The sequence below is a fragment of the Perca flavescens genome, chromosome 22 (assembly GCF_004354835.1).
Source record: "Perca flavescens isolate YP-PL-M2 chromosome 22, PFLA_1.0, whole genome shotgun sequence".
In the NCBI taxonomy this organism is placed as follows: domain Eukaryota; kingdom Metazoa; phylum Chordata; class Actinopteri; order Perciformes; family Percidae; genus Perca; species Perca flavescens.
In genome coordinates this window covers 17,157,269-17,172,807 of record NC_041352.1, presented here as the reverse complement: position 1 = coordinate 17,172,807, position 15,539 = coordinate 17,157,269, and the positions used below count along the sequence as shown (strand labels likewise).

Sequence of the window (15,539 nt, the reverse complement as noted above, 5' to 3'; positions counted from 1 at the left end):
TTTAAGAATTATTAACTTTCTTTTAAAATCATTCTTTAGAAAAATAAAAATGTACAGTATAACACGCTTGATTTCAGAATTGTCCAACACAAAACATGATTACTTCATGTTATACATCAAATTGTGAACATACATGACAGGATGGATTGTCAACCATTTCAGTCAAAACTCGAGGTTGGATTTTCAGTCATTATTTGGTGCACCATGCTGTTCGGGATAAGGAAACCACTGTAGTTTCTTTTTCAAAATCCAACCAAACAATGTATGTCAAGAAGTTGGGATGACCTTTGGTGCAGCGAAAGCCATAAAGCTGCTTTAGAGTTACGTGTCTGCTCTGTGAACCCGGCTGTCGTCACAGAGATGGAAACCTCCATCCATTGGGCTAACAAACAATGGTAATCCAGGTAGGCCACCCTGCTTGATACAGAAGTCTTAAGTTCATTCAACAGCAGCAGCATCAAGGAAAAGATGAGCAACTGTCAAATATATATAAGAATGAAGAAGAACATTGGCAGGAGAGCAGTTATGGAAGGAAATGTGGCAGGCCAAATGAAAATGCAACATCTCTTGAATGAGGGAAGTAAACTCAAGTAAAATCTTCATTCCAAGGCTGGACACTGCATGGCTGTAAAAGAACCTAAAGTGTTACGTGAGTGAGTTAAGGCAGAAAGTGACATAGCAGTATCATGGCTAAAGCTGGTCAATGGCTCCTCTTACCAGTACGCTGTTGAAAAATATAAATGTGTTAATAGGAGAAGGGATTCTGTTTTGGTGATGTGGTGTGCCCTATGCCACCCAAAACGAAACTACAGCAACAACCTTAACCGGCCCAATGGGTTTCAACCAGGACCACCACAACTGTTGGACCATGCCAATAGTTTTGAATGCTTTTGCTCAAGCTGTTTGTACCTCTCATGTAATCAATACTTCTACTTTTGAGATGTTTGCATACATGGTTTCATTAGTCACATTTAAGCACCTGACTTGCTCAAACATAAATACAAGACAAATTAAAAAAAAAAAAAAAAACAAAAAAAAAAAAAAACTGTGGGTCATTTGACAACACTCAAAGCTGCTTTCTGCTGGTACAAAAAAAAAAAAAAAAAATCCACCTGGCGTATCATAAACTTAAACAAGGCGCAACGTTACTGGAACCAAAAAACACGGCAGATGACATACGGTTTCTTTTTGGTTGTTTAGCACAACTTGAGGAAAATTAGATTAAAGGACAAATCCGGCGCAAAATTAACCTAGGGGTTAATAACATGTGTACCAAGTCAACCGTTCTCTGGGATATATTTTCATGCTAATCGAATGTGACCAGTTTTAGCGCAAACCGCCAATTAGTTTATAACGCTAGTAGTCGGGGCACGGGTAAAGTAAAAAGACATTGCCATTTCATGCCCGTTTTCCCAAGATGGCGCCTGCCTGTATACGTTAACGGTACGGTCTTTATAAACTATCTTTTTTAATAAACTGTCTGTACACTTACAAAGTTCTCAATGCTCGGTTTACATGTAAGGACCCTCATTATGCTACCGTGGAAGTGTGGTGCTATTTTGAGCCTTGTTAGTGGTATAGAAATAGCGATTTCGTTTTAATTTACCCATGCCCCGACGACTAGCGTTATAAGCTAATTAGCGGTCTGCGCTAAAACTGGTCACATTTGATAAGCATGAAAACATAACCCAGAGAACGGTCGACTTGGTACACATGCGTTATTAACCCCTAGGTTCATTTTGCGCCAGATTTCTCCTTTAAAACACTTTGTTTGGTGATGTGTTGTGTATAAAACATGCAGCAAATTAATTATTTTTTCATACCAGCAGGATAGAAAAGCCTTTGAGAAATTAAAACCGTAGCAAGTGGTTTCAAATGACCTTCTGGGTTTTTTCAAAGTTAATCTTAAATTATTACATTAGAGGGACAAACTTAACCACCCAACTCAAATTTCAGATATTGGAGCTTTGTATAAGCACCTCAACACATCAAGGAACCAATAACCTCAACTGCCTTAACAGGCAACAATAACATAACTTTGACAAAAGTAAAGCCAATTAATAGTTGAATGTGATGAATTACCAATTTTAAGCAAGTTGACTTGCATACAGTGCTAAGATGATGTAAAACCAACAGCTGCCTTTAAGTTGCTGAAACATGCTAAACCCTTGGTATAGTCCTTTAACTTTGCTTTTAGGGCTAGCAATCACACCGATAACAACTCCGTTTAAGTGGATGTGACCTAAAGAAAAAGAAAGAATGATTATTTCAGCCAGTCTGAAAAATCTCAGCACCCTGGATCACCTGTTAAAAAAAAAGTTGTAAAGTTAGTGTTATGTAGAACCCAACCCAGCAAGTGTTGCGTATTTGACCCAAAGCTAGTAAAACCATTCTGATACTAGCTGCTATAATGACAGCGTATTCAAGCATTAAGAAAGACCCATAGTTATGGCACAGATGAATCTATCTTAATCAAATATTAAATACCATAATGCAACCACATCAGGTGACGCGATTGGAAAAACAACCTAGTTAAATAGCTTGCTGTAAATCAGGACGCAATAGAGCACCGTTTTTCCTCAAGGAAACCACTATGAGAAATACATCATGTCTAAAAGGTCAAGGTACATATATGTACGAATTTCTTAAAATTAAGGTACAAAAAGATTCAATATGAATCTGCTCTGTCATTACAAGACCAAATGTCTTGTAGCAATATAACTATCACTGGCATTGCCCATACTTTTTCAAATCCACAGGATTTACCACAGCACTAAAAATCAAGTGCAACACACAACATGAAAGACATCAAAAGTACACATTGTTAGAGAACAAAACCCTCTACATCAGTTCAACTCAAAACAAAAGGAATAAAACATAAAGAAGTCAGTTTAGAACAACTGCACAACATACAAAAAAAGACTTAAAACCATGGAACCTTAGGTTTTACAAGAAGAAAGAAGAAATTGTAGGAGTTTAGACATTTTCAGACACCCCATTTGTCCCGATACTTCAAATACTTCAAGCATGTTGCGAATCTAGTGACCTTTACTGGCAAGAATCACGAATGTGCAGCTTAATTTTTGTGTGGATTTTGATTTTTTTCAAGTAATGGCTAATTTAAGGGAAGTACCTCTAAATCTATCAATTTGAGTCACAAATAATAGGCCAATAGGTACTTGTGAACATGAACAACTCTTTATGAAGTCTTAAAACCAGACAACCATGAACTTAATCTGTGATGTCATCCAGATGCACAGCCATGAGTTGATTTACTAACAGTAATTTTGAAGACTGTATGACTAAATGTTAACCCTCCAAATGATCTTTGTATTAGTCAAATCCAGTGAAAGAGTTTAAAATGTGGCTACATTTACCTTGCCTATTGCTTTACCTCTAGCATGTCAGGGCTGTAGGGAGCTGAACATTAGTATGACATCACAGTTAAATGGGTAGGACAAAAATGATTGTGTTTCTGGCTATGAAGCAAATCATTTCAATGCCAAAATTCAGTGACATCCCCCTAAATCTATATGAGGTAGTATTTCTTGCCATACAAGGTGTTTAAAAAGTTTTATAAAGTATATGTGATATGTTGTAAGATGAATAACCAAGAACTTACAAGATACGTAAAAGTGTAAATTAATAAAAAGCAGCACATATAAGAAAGATTATTATTCGTAAAGGCACCAGAGACAGACATCACACACAACCACACATCTTTGGGCTAAAGTTTAACCGGCTTCACATACCTGCATGTTCACGGTATATTGGCCATGTTTTTATTTTACCTTAAACTTGTTGTCAAATGTCTTATAAACAGAATTGTGGTCCAGTCATTCTTCATTTTGGCTCTAAATTGGAAACATAACACTAGTAAAATGATTTATGTCTGGACACATTAGCATATCCTTACATATAAAAATGCTTAACTTGATACAACATAAGTAAAGAATAACAAAAAAAAAAATTCAACAGGATAAATATTGAGAGAAAGTTCTGGTCTACTTATGCACATGATCACTACATAGATAATGGTTGCCCCCTCGGCTTTCTTTGTCACATTAACATAGGTAACAACGTCTTAAGATTTAAAAGAACTGTTTTTGTTTAACAAACTTTAAACCCGGAACGGACAAAAATGTTGTGTGATAAAGAAAGAAATGATGGAATTGTGGAAAACGTAAATGAGCCTAACTTGCTAAATGTAGTGATATCTCATGAAATCTAACAGAGCCAGAAACTAGTATTTAGAAAATGTAAGAATTTCAGTGATGTGGTAGCACTCCCCAAACAAGGGCACATGCTCAGAGAAAATTAAAAAAAGTTTTACTCAGAATTTCTCATGAAAAAAAAACGTATCTTTATGTAGGAGTACAATATCAATATGATTTATTATAATAAGGGGAATTCAATGTATGTGGAAAAGTAATACAGTGAATTTGTTTTAGTTTTTCTGCTCTACTGCCAAACATCTATGTTATCAGCTCAGCGTGAAGACAAACTGTTCAAAGTGCTATTCTAGGTAAACCATGCAGCTCAGTAATAACCAAATGATCAATCTGACAGTCATGCAGATTCTGAACAATTATAGGCAAGAGGAGGAGCCTAATGTATAGAAATGTATCCTGAGGAGATTTGTAAGCAATCCTCTCTGACAAAGCAAAATTAATGACTAATACATCTCCCAAACAATATACATTTGTAATTATAAAAAAACTCAACAAAAAAACACTTGCATACACATTTCCTCAAAGACCACTCAACACAGACTATAAACCTAAATCTAACTCATCCATAATCAGACATACAACTAAAATATTCATCCAAAATGCATGGGAGGTTATTCCAAAATGGATTCTAGGTAACAGTTAAAAGATCTCATTAAGTTTAGAACAAGGAGCAATGCCAACTGACCAAATTGACTAACCTAAACTAGAGATGATCTGAACAATCTCCCACAGAAGCAGCACTAAAACTGAAAAGCACCACAAGTCTACACAAAAGTCACAAAATTTACAATTCCTAATAAAACCATTGGGAATTTAGAAAACCAGTATTCATTGTACATCCAGTGCCAATTTGCTCCCAGCCACTGCTGTGTGTCAAATGTTAAATATTTCACTTCTTTGCCTGTATGCAAGTTCTCCACTAGGGAGTGCCATTCACCCAAAAACATCTTGGAGACTCCTCTCTACCTGAAAGCTGGCTTGAGTTGGAAAAATGAAGCACCATTAGTGATGAAATACTGCCATCTATAGAGGGGGAGAAATACTGCTAGCCACAGTCCGCCATAACAATTTCCTGCACCCAAACCAATCAGCGAGCCGCAAATAATAAAAAACTACTGTGAAGTGGTCATATCTCAATTACAAAGTTAAAGTGTTTGTTTGGTTTTAATAATTAGTCTAACTGAGGAGGGGAGCAACCATTATCCCATGATAAATTCTACTTAGTGTCCATGTAAGATGCACAAAACATTTTTCACAAACTACATCAAAGTAGGTTTATGTGTCCAGTGTCTCTCCAGTGCCATTTTACACGAATGGACAATTTGGTAAACAAAGTCAAACAATAGCATGCTCGCAGCTAAGGTCTTTATGTTCACTGTTCCAAGTTGATAGGAGATGAATGATGGTTCTGTACAGAGACGTTGGTGTGTAACCACAAAGGGCTGAAGAAATATTCCTATGCCAGGTTGGAGTTGTGCACGAGAGGCTCCCACGTTGGGAGAAAGTGACTTCTTGTAACAGGACTCCCTGGCTCTATTGTGCTCCTCATCCATCAATCAGCGACACATCAATGTGGGACAAATCAATCATGTGCCTGTGTAGTAATTGTGATAATAATGTTTGAGCCATCGTCTCTGGGGTAAAGATACTAATGAACACTTATGTTGTGTATACAATGTGTACAGCAGCTAAATTCCATGACCAGCACATTGGCAAAATGCAAAGGCTACCAACCACAGAATGTAATATTTGAATTGGTATTTCAATAAAGATGATTAAAAGAGGGAGGAATATTGATTACCTATGGAAGCTCAATTGAAAACTTGCTGCATGCTGGGGACTGGAAAATGTGGCGATTGCTTTTCTCTGCTGGGGCATCATTTTGAACATCTGCAATAAACAGAAATAGTAAAATACAAATAGGACTCTCTCATAGCAGACATTTTGACTTGTCAATAGTAGGAAAAGCAAAGGTGTTACTGATAACCAACGATGGCTCTGTTCTATTCATGTGCTTCAGTGAGTGACAATGAGCAAGCACGCATGATACCAGGAACTTGAAATCAAAGCAGCTAAATGGAATTCAGCCATCATTCATTTCGTTATTTACACCTGTGCTTTTCCTAATGTGACAAGTCAAAATGTCTGCTGTGAAAAAGGTTTATCTAGTACAACTAGATTCTCCCCTTATCCACAAGAGGGAGTGGGGGTGGTATCAGGAAATTTATTTATTCATACACGTTCTCTACCTACCATATCACTACGACAGAGGGCGCTATGGGATCACACTAGGAAAATGTATTTACTGCCCCTCTGGTTGGTGCAAGTACATATCTATATTTTAAGTTTTCATCATGAGGTACGTATAAAGACTGTTACTCTTTATACAAATTGGATGCTTCGGTACCTACCTCTATGGGGCCGATGGACATGAGAAGATTCTGCAGTTGAACATCAGTTGTGGATGAGGAGAGGCCCTTTATGGACACAGTGCAGCGTTCGCCCTCCGCTCCTCTTTGGCTCTGTCTGGTGGACATTGGACGACCTCGACCCATCTGACCACCCCCTCTACCTCGGCCCCGGCCCGAAACGACAACCTACACCGACGCCAGGTGTGAGAAAAATTGCCCAAATGTGATAAAAAACAAAACAAAACAAATCAGGGAAAGGTTAAGAGAAAGATGGCGGGCGAAAACACAGACTAAAGCTTTCACTGGCATTGATGTTTTAATCTCGCATTCAACCATGTGGAGAGGAGCTATACGGTTTCTCAGCACAAAGGAAAATTTTAAAAACGCTATGTTTTCCTCTCGCACCTCTCAGACACACCAAGCTTTCACATGATTGAGATATCATATTTCTACATAGAACATCAACGTCAGAGCATGATGCTTGTGGCATGGCATATCTTCATTTGAGCTTGAGAGTGAGAGGTATGTTTCTTCAGCTGCAGAGGAAGAGGAGGGAGAGACCCCAAAAGGGAGGAGAGGAGGGAGAGGGAGAGTGTGTACGTTTGCATTGGGGGAGTATAAAGGGAGAGGAGCCATGCAAGCGTTATGGTGACTGCCTTACCGTGTCAGCATAAGTGAATATGGTAACTGTGACAGCAGTCTGGTGGTGACAGGCGTGCAGAGAGGCCAGGGGACCTTGTGTAGCCCCCCGCGTTACACTGCTTTCAGCTTGTCAATACTCCTGCACCTGGCATGCTGTCCTGTCTTATTACCACTACTGCTCGATTGCTATGTCTACTGAATGCCAGGGTTGCGCCAGCGGCATAGGACAACTTTACAGGAGATATTTCAGCTTCTTTTTTTCAGAACTGCCATTACACCACATTCTGCACTAATAATAATAATAATAATAATAATAATAATAAAAATAAATACATCTTAAGTGAAATGGTTGCTGGTGTCCACAGCACAGATAAGGTGTGTGCTCATTTATGACATACCCTGTTTTGCTGTTGGTTGCCCATAACCCCTCGGCCAGCCTGTGGTGTAACGCCTGGTCCCTGTTGCTGCTGCGCTGTCATGGTAACCTTTCTTTGCACGGCCTGGTTGAGTGGGGTTGCCGACCAGGTGCCTTGTTGCTGCAATGGGCCGCTGGCTGCCACTGGCCCCTTTCCACTCTGGATGGGGATGATGGAGGAGACCACTAATTTAGCACCTCACACAAAATCCCAGCATTTATCTCCATCTACCTGCAGGCATCACAAACTCCTATTCACATTAGACATTTAGGCAAAGTGTTTATGGACAAAAAGGGAAGGCAAGGACATTTCTACAAAGCAAAGGGAAAAAGGGCCAGCATTGGCGCTGGATACCTATCAGACATGCTGTGGGGAATAAAGATCAACCCAACAAGGTGATGTGCTCATTATCAAATAAAGTCACAGCTCAACTCCGTTGACATGCGGGGAAGAATTGAAGGTCGTCTCTTCCCCGACTCTGCGGAGAGATGTGACAGATCAATACAGGGGAAGAAAAGAGGCGATATCTCTGACCTGTCCCCAGTTGAGTGTAAATGGATTAATCCGTCCTATAGAAATCACAGCTTCTGATTGCACCCATCAAATGCTAAGCTGCATTACACTGGAATGACAGAGGCTCGATGTGTACCCGATTCCCCTTATACCCCTCCTCCCCAGCTTTTGTGTCTAGCACTGCTTTGTATTTTCCCGGATGAAAATATAATTTGCCTCTTATCTGTGTGCCTAAGCCATACAAATCCAAATCCTCAAAAGTGGCAACTTTCTTACACAGGTATTATGTTTCCCCCCGTTCAACCAAGAAAGATTAATTACAAGGGTCTGGGATTGGCATTCTTTTGTTGCCTTGCACCTGAGAGATGGCTTGATGGAAAAAAGCAACTGAGGGATGACAGCGAGCAAGAAAAAGAGAGCGAGCAAGGAAAAAAAAAAAAGAGGGAGGCGATAACATTGTCAAGTGCCCATTGATGACAGCAGAACAATGTGGAAGAGGGAGCATCTAGACAATCTTCTTTTCACTATGGCTATAGGCCTTAGCTGTTTCTTTCTATTTCCATCTCTCTTTCTCCACCTCACATCCTACACTCCTTTTTTCCTCCAAGATGCGGTACATCAGATAGCTCTGCGCAGGTTTACATTAACACACTGACACCCAGTTATCTTCATCTGCAGCCAGCCTGTGATTTTGGCTCTGTGGCTTGATCCTCTGGGATGGAGTCGGAAAGCAGCTTATTTCAAATACTATCACATTCCACCAACATGTCTCATCAGTGACAAGTATGAATGTTTAACATGCATGCCTTTGTGGTTTTTCAATACGATTAATGTGTAATTAAGGCCACAGCAGTAACTTATCAAGTGAGTATAAAATAGCCAGCAGTGGTAATTCTGGACTAGTTGTTGTTACTGTCATTCTTGTATTACCCTCTCTAAGGCCTCTATCTTTCAAAGAATACTCGTCTGCCCTTAAAAGAGGATATCAACCTTTAAGAGCAGTGATGAGGTGTCCCCAACTCTACAGATAAATGTCATACTGCTCTCTTTAATGCCTACTGCCTTTCTGTGATCTAAAGGTAAAATACCAGTTCCCAAAGCTTTAGAGAGGAAACTCTTAACAGATCAATTTTTACCAAAATGACACCCCCCATCACCTTGTCATTCCCATAGGTTAGATATCTTTTAGATTACAAAATAGACAGTATGAGGCCAATCAGTGGCATTTCATTTCAACACTGTCGTTTCCCTGTGGGTAAAATCACAAAAGAAGGTGTGCTCACCGCTCCTGAAAGTTTGACGACTCTGATTTTTGGTGGCACCTGCTGGTCTTCAAAACCAGAATTTTTGGCCCGCTGCATCACAGTTCTTTTAGTCCCAGGTATAGGTCCTTGAGTTGGAGCCTGAGCCTGGCCAGGGCCCACAGAGGGAGTTACAGGTATTATCTTTTGGGGGACCTGATTGGCTTGGATCTGAACACCAGGCATGTTAATGTTCTGCACAGCACTGTTTCTTCGCTGTTGTTGCAGCTGCTGCTGCTGATTTTGTTGAGGCGGTTTCCATTGCTGGTCTGGAACAGGCCCAGGGGTCTGTTGCTGCTGGGCACTACCTTTTACCATCTGCAGGCGTGTCTTGACATTGGGACGTGGTGTAGGGATCTGGGGAGTGCCGTTGGGCGGGATGGGGGTGGCTTGGTTAGAATTCTTAAATGATTGATTTAATGATTGTGTTCTCTGAGGCAACTGTCTTTGCTGTTGTGGCTGTAGTAGTTGTTGCTGCTGTGGTTGTTGCTGTTGTTGTTGTTGTACAGGGTGTGGCATTTGTTGATTTTGTTGTGAGGGTTTAATCTGTGAAGTAGCTGGGCCTTGGCTAGGAGTCTGGGCATTGAGCCTGTCCAGCAGCTCCTTCTTTCTAACTCCAGCCTGCATCTGCCGTCGCATCTCCTTTCTCTTCAGGATCTCCTCTCTCAGACGCTTCTGTTCTTCAATCTTCAGACGGTACTGCCGTGTCTCCTCATCCTCATCAGGGTCCTGTGGCACAACACACAAACTGACAATATGACTATCTGTCTCCAATTACTGGAAGGGGAGCCGCGAGCCACTGTGTCCTATTTGAACATATTACTTGGCCTGACACTCAGATGGAATCAAAGGCAAAACCCAAGAGAAAAATGCAATAGTATTGATCAGGTCTTTCCAACTGAGTGAGAGTGCTGTCATTAAGAACCTTATGATTGGGCTTTTAATAAATTGGGGTACTTCTCAGCAAACTAATAATTACAGTACAATGTCTGTGTTAACTGGGAATTTAGCAGGTAACAAATACTCAGTTTACAGTACCATTTCAGAAGGATATCCATAAAAAAGTAGTAGTCAATTTTTTTTCCACATAAGTGCCAAAAAGCTGACCTGTGGTGCCGTGCTGGACAGTGTGCTTGGGATTTCCTTGCGAACCACTGTCCTGCCTGCTCCCCCAGGCTGTGATTCGATCTTGGCAGCAACTTGGCCTCTTCCTCTGCCACCACCAGGCACCAGCTGAGTGTTCTGCCCAGGACGCACCCCCTGCGTTGCCTTGTCAACAGCCCTAATGTTGGCAGCAGGGCGGGCACTGTTCATGTTTGTGTTGCCAGGTGCTACAGGGAGCTCCCGGAGGTTGCTGTTACGCTGCTGCATTTGTTTGGAGACGGGTGTGTTCTGCAGAAAGGGCAAAATATAAACATTTCATGTTGGATTTACAATCAATGTGATATTAATATTTGCATTTAGGGTTATCCATTTTTCACATGCTACTTGTGTGTTTTTGAGGAAAGAAAGTAATTAGAATGACCCCATTCTACTGCTTTTCTTCACTTTGAGCAGAAAATAGATGAGCTGATATGTTAATCTCTCACCATCCTCAGCCTGTTGGACATGTTGCGCTGTTGGGAGTTCTGAGGGCGGGGAGTCATCTGCCTGGGGCTACCATGAGCATGCTGTTGATGGAAGAGATTCTGGCCATGGTGCATCATGGGGCGGGGCTCATTGACATTTAGATGTTGCTGCTGATGATGGGGTAACTCCTGCCTATGATGTTGCTGCTGCTGGTGCATGGGCTGATGGGGTGGCAAGGGGTCGTGATGCTGAAGCTGGGAGACAGGAGGGCCGTGCATTAAGCCCTGAAATATCAGAGAAAAGAGACTTGAGTAAAGCCGCAAAATCAGAACTTATGACATATGATGCAAAAAGTACGTCATTTTTATTTCATTTTTTACAATACCAATAGTATAGCTTCTTTGAACGCTAATCTCAACGTTAAATAGTTTACTTTATTGGTTTACACATATACAAATACTGCAGATTAATATACACAATCAATAAAAGATGTGATGGAGATGCAAAAGACCCTCAGAGGGGCTTAATCTGGGCACTCTCCAATGCATAATCCAATTAAAATGGAAACAAACTAAAATAATGAAAAAAAAGAAAGAAAAAAAAAGCCCAAACTAAAATTAAACACAATATCAAATCAACAGAATAAATACGACGGTAAAATAATATTAGAAGTTCCATGGGTTGTTTACAAAGACATTCCATAGGGATGACATTTAGGGGTGTGCAAAAAAAAAAGAAAAAATTGATTCATATTCAAATCATGATTCAAGCTCTACCGATTCAAAATCGATTCACAGAATTCCAAAAATCGATTCATATTTTTTAATTAATTAAAAAAATTTTTTTTTTATTGTATGTCTACTGCAATCACTTGGGAAAAGTAACTACATTTACATACTGTGAATAGTTTTTTGAAATCGAGAATCGTTTTTGAATCGATTCGACATTTTTGAAATTGTGCACCCCTAATAACATTGCACAAACAAAACACACCACTAACCTTTAATAGCTTTCCTTAATTGTAAATAAGGCAATTTCCTGCATATAATTAACCTCTAACTGGTATCCTAAAGCAGCTACCTAGTAGTACAACAATAGTGATTCAATCACTAGAGGGAGCTCTTGTCTATGCCTCTTGACAAAATGCCGAGGTACCATGCAGACATTAGTCTTTTTCCTTAATGCTTCAGTAACAGTGAATATGATAACCAGTCTACTTTATTTGTGTACAGTACTCTTGTCTAGTCATTGCTTAGGCCACAGCAGTTTTAATAATCCAGAGCAAAACCGACAAAAATTCATACATTCATGGCAGACAAAGCATGTGAATTGTTCGCCAGCTCCTTTACAAGAATTGACACGGGTAAGACAGGATGCTACAAAAAAAAAAATCATGACACTCAGATCAAATTACCATATTTAGCAAGCAAATTCAATAAACATTTAGGGAGGAACTAAAGAAACAGCACAAATTGTTGTGCAACACACAGACACAAATGCACAAAATCTGCAGGTTCTTAAAATCACTTACTCTTAGTCGTACCTGCATCCCAAACTGGACTTGTGGAGGGGGGAAAAGGTTCCCCTGCTGGCCAAAAGGCTGACGAGGGTCCATGAAGGGTCTGGGCTGGTTGGGGGGGCCACCATGTTGATTCAAGCCGACCATCCCCTGATGACCTTGGTGCGGAGGGAGGTTGGGCCTTGGGGGTTCTCTTGGAAAAAGTCCTAGTGGACCCTGACCTGGCTGGTTAAAGGGTCCGGGTGGGCCGAAGCCCATGTGGCCCTGGCTGGGCAGCTGCTGCTGCTGCTGCTGCTGCTGCTGCTGCTGGTGCTGCTGGTGGATGTTGTGGCTGCTGTTCATCAGAGGACTGGGACCCTGGTGATCAAACATGTGCTGCCCTGGAAACCGTGTTGACTCTGTGCCCACACGAGGAAGACCAAACAACCACACAACATAGATGTCAGTTTTTGACTTGTGAGCCAATTTCAATGCATCAATAAATCCCTCTCTAGATGTATAGTGGTATGGCAAACGAAAACAGACAACTCTATCAAGGTGAAAAGGTAAACAACAAAAAGTGTGTTGTATTTAATTCTGCATTAACATTGTTAATGGAAAATTGGAAATATAGTTGTTTAATGCAGTTTCCAAGGCTCATTCAGATGTATATATATACACACACACACACACATGCATTTAACATGAGTCCTGCTGATAGAGCAGCACCAGAAAGCTAGCAGCATACCCTGTAGGTATACTGCCAGAGGTGATGCTGAATAGGATTAAATATGTCAAGAGAGCTTTGTAACCCTCGTCCAAGGTGGGTGTGGTACTCACCTCCCATAAAGAGGGGCTCTCTGTCTTGGGGGCCTTGAGGTGGCTGGTTCCTAAAGGGCTCCATGTGATGAGGGGGCCGCTGGGGCTGACCAAAATTACCAGACATGTGCTGCTGGAAGTCTCCTGGTCCCTGGGAAAACACAAAACTCATGAATTATAGGCCATACTGGGAACTCAATAATCACAAACAAATTAAACTAATGGAAAATGGGAATTTGTTGTGAAGTATTGCAGCTGGCAGGGAGTGCTTGTAATTGAAAGGCTAGGGTCATTAAAAAAAGCAGAATCTTGAGTTGTAAACATCAATATGCATGCCAATATTAACCCTTCGACTTGAATTTGTGAGCAAACCTGCATTAATGCTACTTGGGGCTTTGTTGATAAACCTTCTAAAAGCCTGTCTTTAACAAGAAAAGGGTATTTCAGGAGGGGATAAGTGCCTTCACCTTTGTTTCAACTGCTTTGTATGTTTGACAGCTTTCTACTCATTGCATACACATCACTCCCCATCTATCTTCCAAGGAAAACTAGATAACAACCCTTTAATCCCTCCTTGGAATTTGAATCCCCCTCATAACCATCTCCTTTATTCTTTCAAATATCCATCTCTGTTGAAAAATTAACCTGCTATTCAACACGTGGCACTTCCACAAATGGTCTGCTTGCCTCCTCCAAGCCTATTGTAAATTACTTAAGATGCTATCAAGGCTTAATCCATCTTTATGCCATTGCTGCATAACGGTATTTAGAGAGAAGAGGTGTTAGAAAGCTAGAAGGCCAGAGTCCCAAAAACTTGCTTAACAGAAAGTTCATCAAAGGGGCTTACAAAGACAGGGGATCACAATGAGGGTGCACTCATACTGTTTTAAAAAGGTCAGACAGGCAGGTTTTCACAATGAGGACTGCAGTGTACATATAATACCTCTTAAATAACAAAGCTCAAAGCTAATCCTTGATAAACAGGCTGCGGGCAACTCAATATGCAACTGCTGCTAGAACAGTTCTCAGCAGTGAGGGGATAACCAAGACAAATATAGAGGAGAGGGGGCAAATGTCAAAGTATTTAATAAAGAATAGAAATTTGAGATATTCTTTGTTTTCGGGACATGGTAATGTTCACAAGAGCGTTAAGGAGCTGTGACCTAGGTTATAATCGTTAACAAAAACGACAAAAATAACGAAAACTAGATGGGGAAAAAACACTGTTGAAAAAACGAGGCATTACAAAAAAAAACGATAACTAACTAAAACTGTAATGTCTGTTTGCAAAACTAACTCAAATAAAATAATCAAGTAATAAATGTCCTTAGTTTTTTTTCCGTCTTTGTCAATGTCTTTCATAGAGCAAATAACGTTATATCTTTCAGAGTTGACATTTCCGACCATAGTCTTGTTTTATACAGTCTATGCCATAGACATATATAGTTTCCAACTGGAAACCCAGAAATCCTGACATTCCATGTCAAATTGAACACAACATAGTCCATGCCCCTCGCCTGGCATCATGGCGGTACCAAAGCGGAAGAAAGCAGCAGAGTCCTATTTGATTATGACTGTGTCAGATAAAAGCAAGTGCCTTGCAGTGGAAGGTGGGAAAATATGTGGACAAGTTATTAAATTTTTTTAATAACTTAGAATTTCAAAGTACATTTGAGAAGCGCGCACAAGGAGGCTAGTTTACCTTAAAAAAGGAGAACGCAAAGCCCCCTTTGCCCGAAATAGAAGCTAACCCCGGTACAGGGCATGGATGTATGGATACAGGGCCTGGTAGCATGACGGAGCCAACCGTAGGACAGAGAACACTACAGGCGGGCTTTCACCGGCAACCCGATAGCTGCTGGTTAGTAAATACGCAGGAACACCAAAAGCGGAAGGAAGCCTGGGTTAATATGTGGACTGATACTGGGATGTCTACGCAACTGTGAGTCGACTGACTTCAAAACGTTTGCCACTATACTCGAACCAAAGTTCCAAACACCTGTTCACGTCTGTCTTCTTTCGTCCGTTGGCTATTTAGGTTTTTTCCTGGCACACGTCACTTACACATTTTGCACTTACTGCGGCATCTTGTGTAGACGGTTTACATATTTGTGCTCATCATATGTAAATTTTATATA

At 40.6% G+C, this 15,539-nt stretch overlaps 1 protein-coding gene across 5 annotated transcripts in view; it reads right to left on the bottom strand.

Moving 5' to 3' along the window:
• Positions 1–2,954: 2,954 nt before the first annotated feature.
• rbm33a (RNA binding motif protein 33a) overlaps positions 2,955–15,539 on the bottom strand; it is a 32,574-nt gene continuing 19,989 nt past the window's right edge. For 4 of the 5 annotated variants that reach the window (XM_028568865.1, XM_028568866.1, XM_028568868.1 and 1 more), the window contains exons 11-19: positions 13,423–13,552; positions 12,616–13,001; positions 11,105–11,368; positions 10,623–10,907; positions 9,498–10,244; positions 7,684–7,860; positions 6,644–6,829; positions 6,034–6,122; positions 2,955–5,826 (exon numbers count right to left, since the gene is read on the bottom strand). In XM_028568865.1, the coding sequence (XP_028424666.1) occupies positions 5,778–5,826; positions 6,034–6,122; positions 6,644–6,829; positions 7,684–7,860; positions 9,498–10,244; positions 10,623–10,907; positions 11,105–11,368; positions 12,616–13,001; positions 13,423–13,552 (2,313 nt within the window). In that variant the 3' untranslated portion in view covers positions 2,955–5,777. The remainder of the gene's footprint in view (positions 5,827–6,033; positions 6,123–6,643; positions 6,830–7,683; positions 7,861–9,497; positions 10,245–10,622; positions 10,908–11,104; positions 11,369–12,615; positions 13,002–13,422; positions 13,553–15,539) is intronic. The other variant, XM_028568867.1, reaches the window with a different exon arrangement.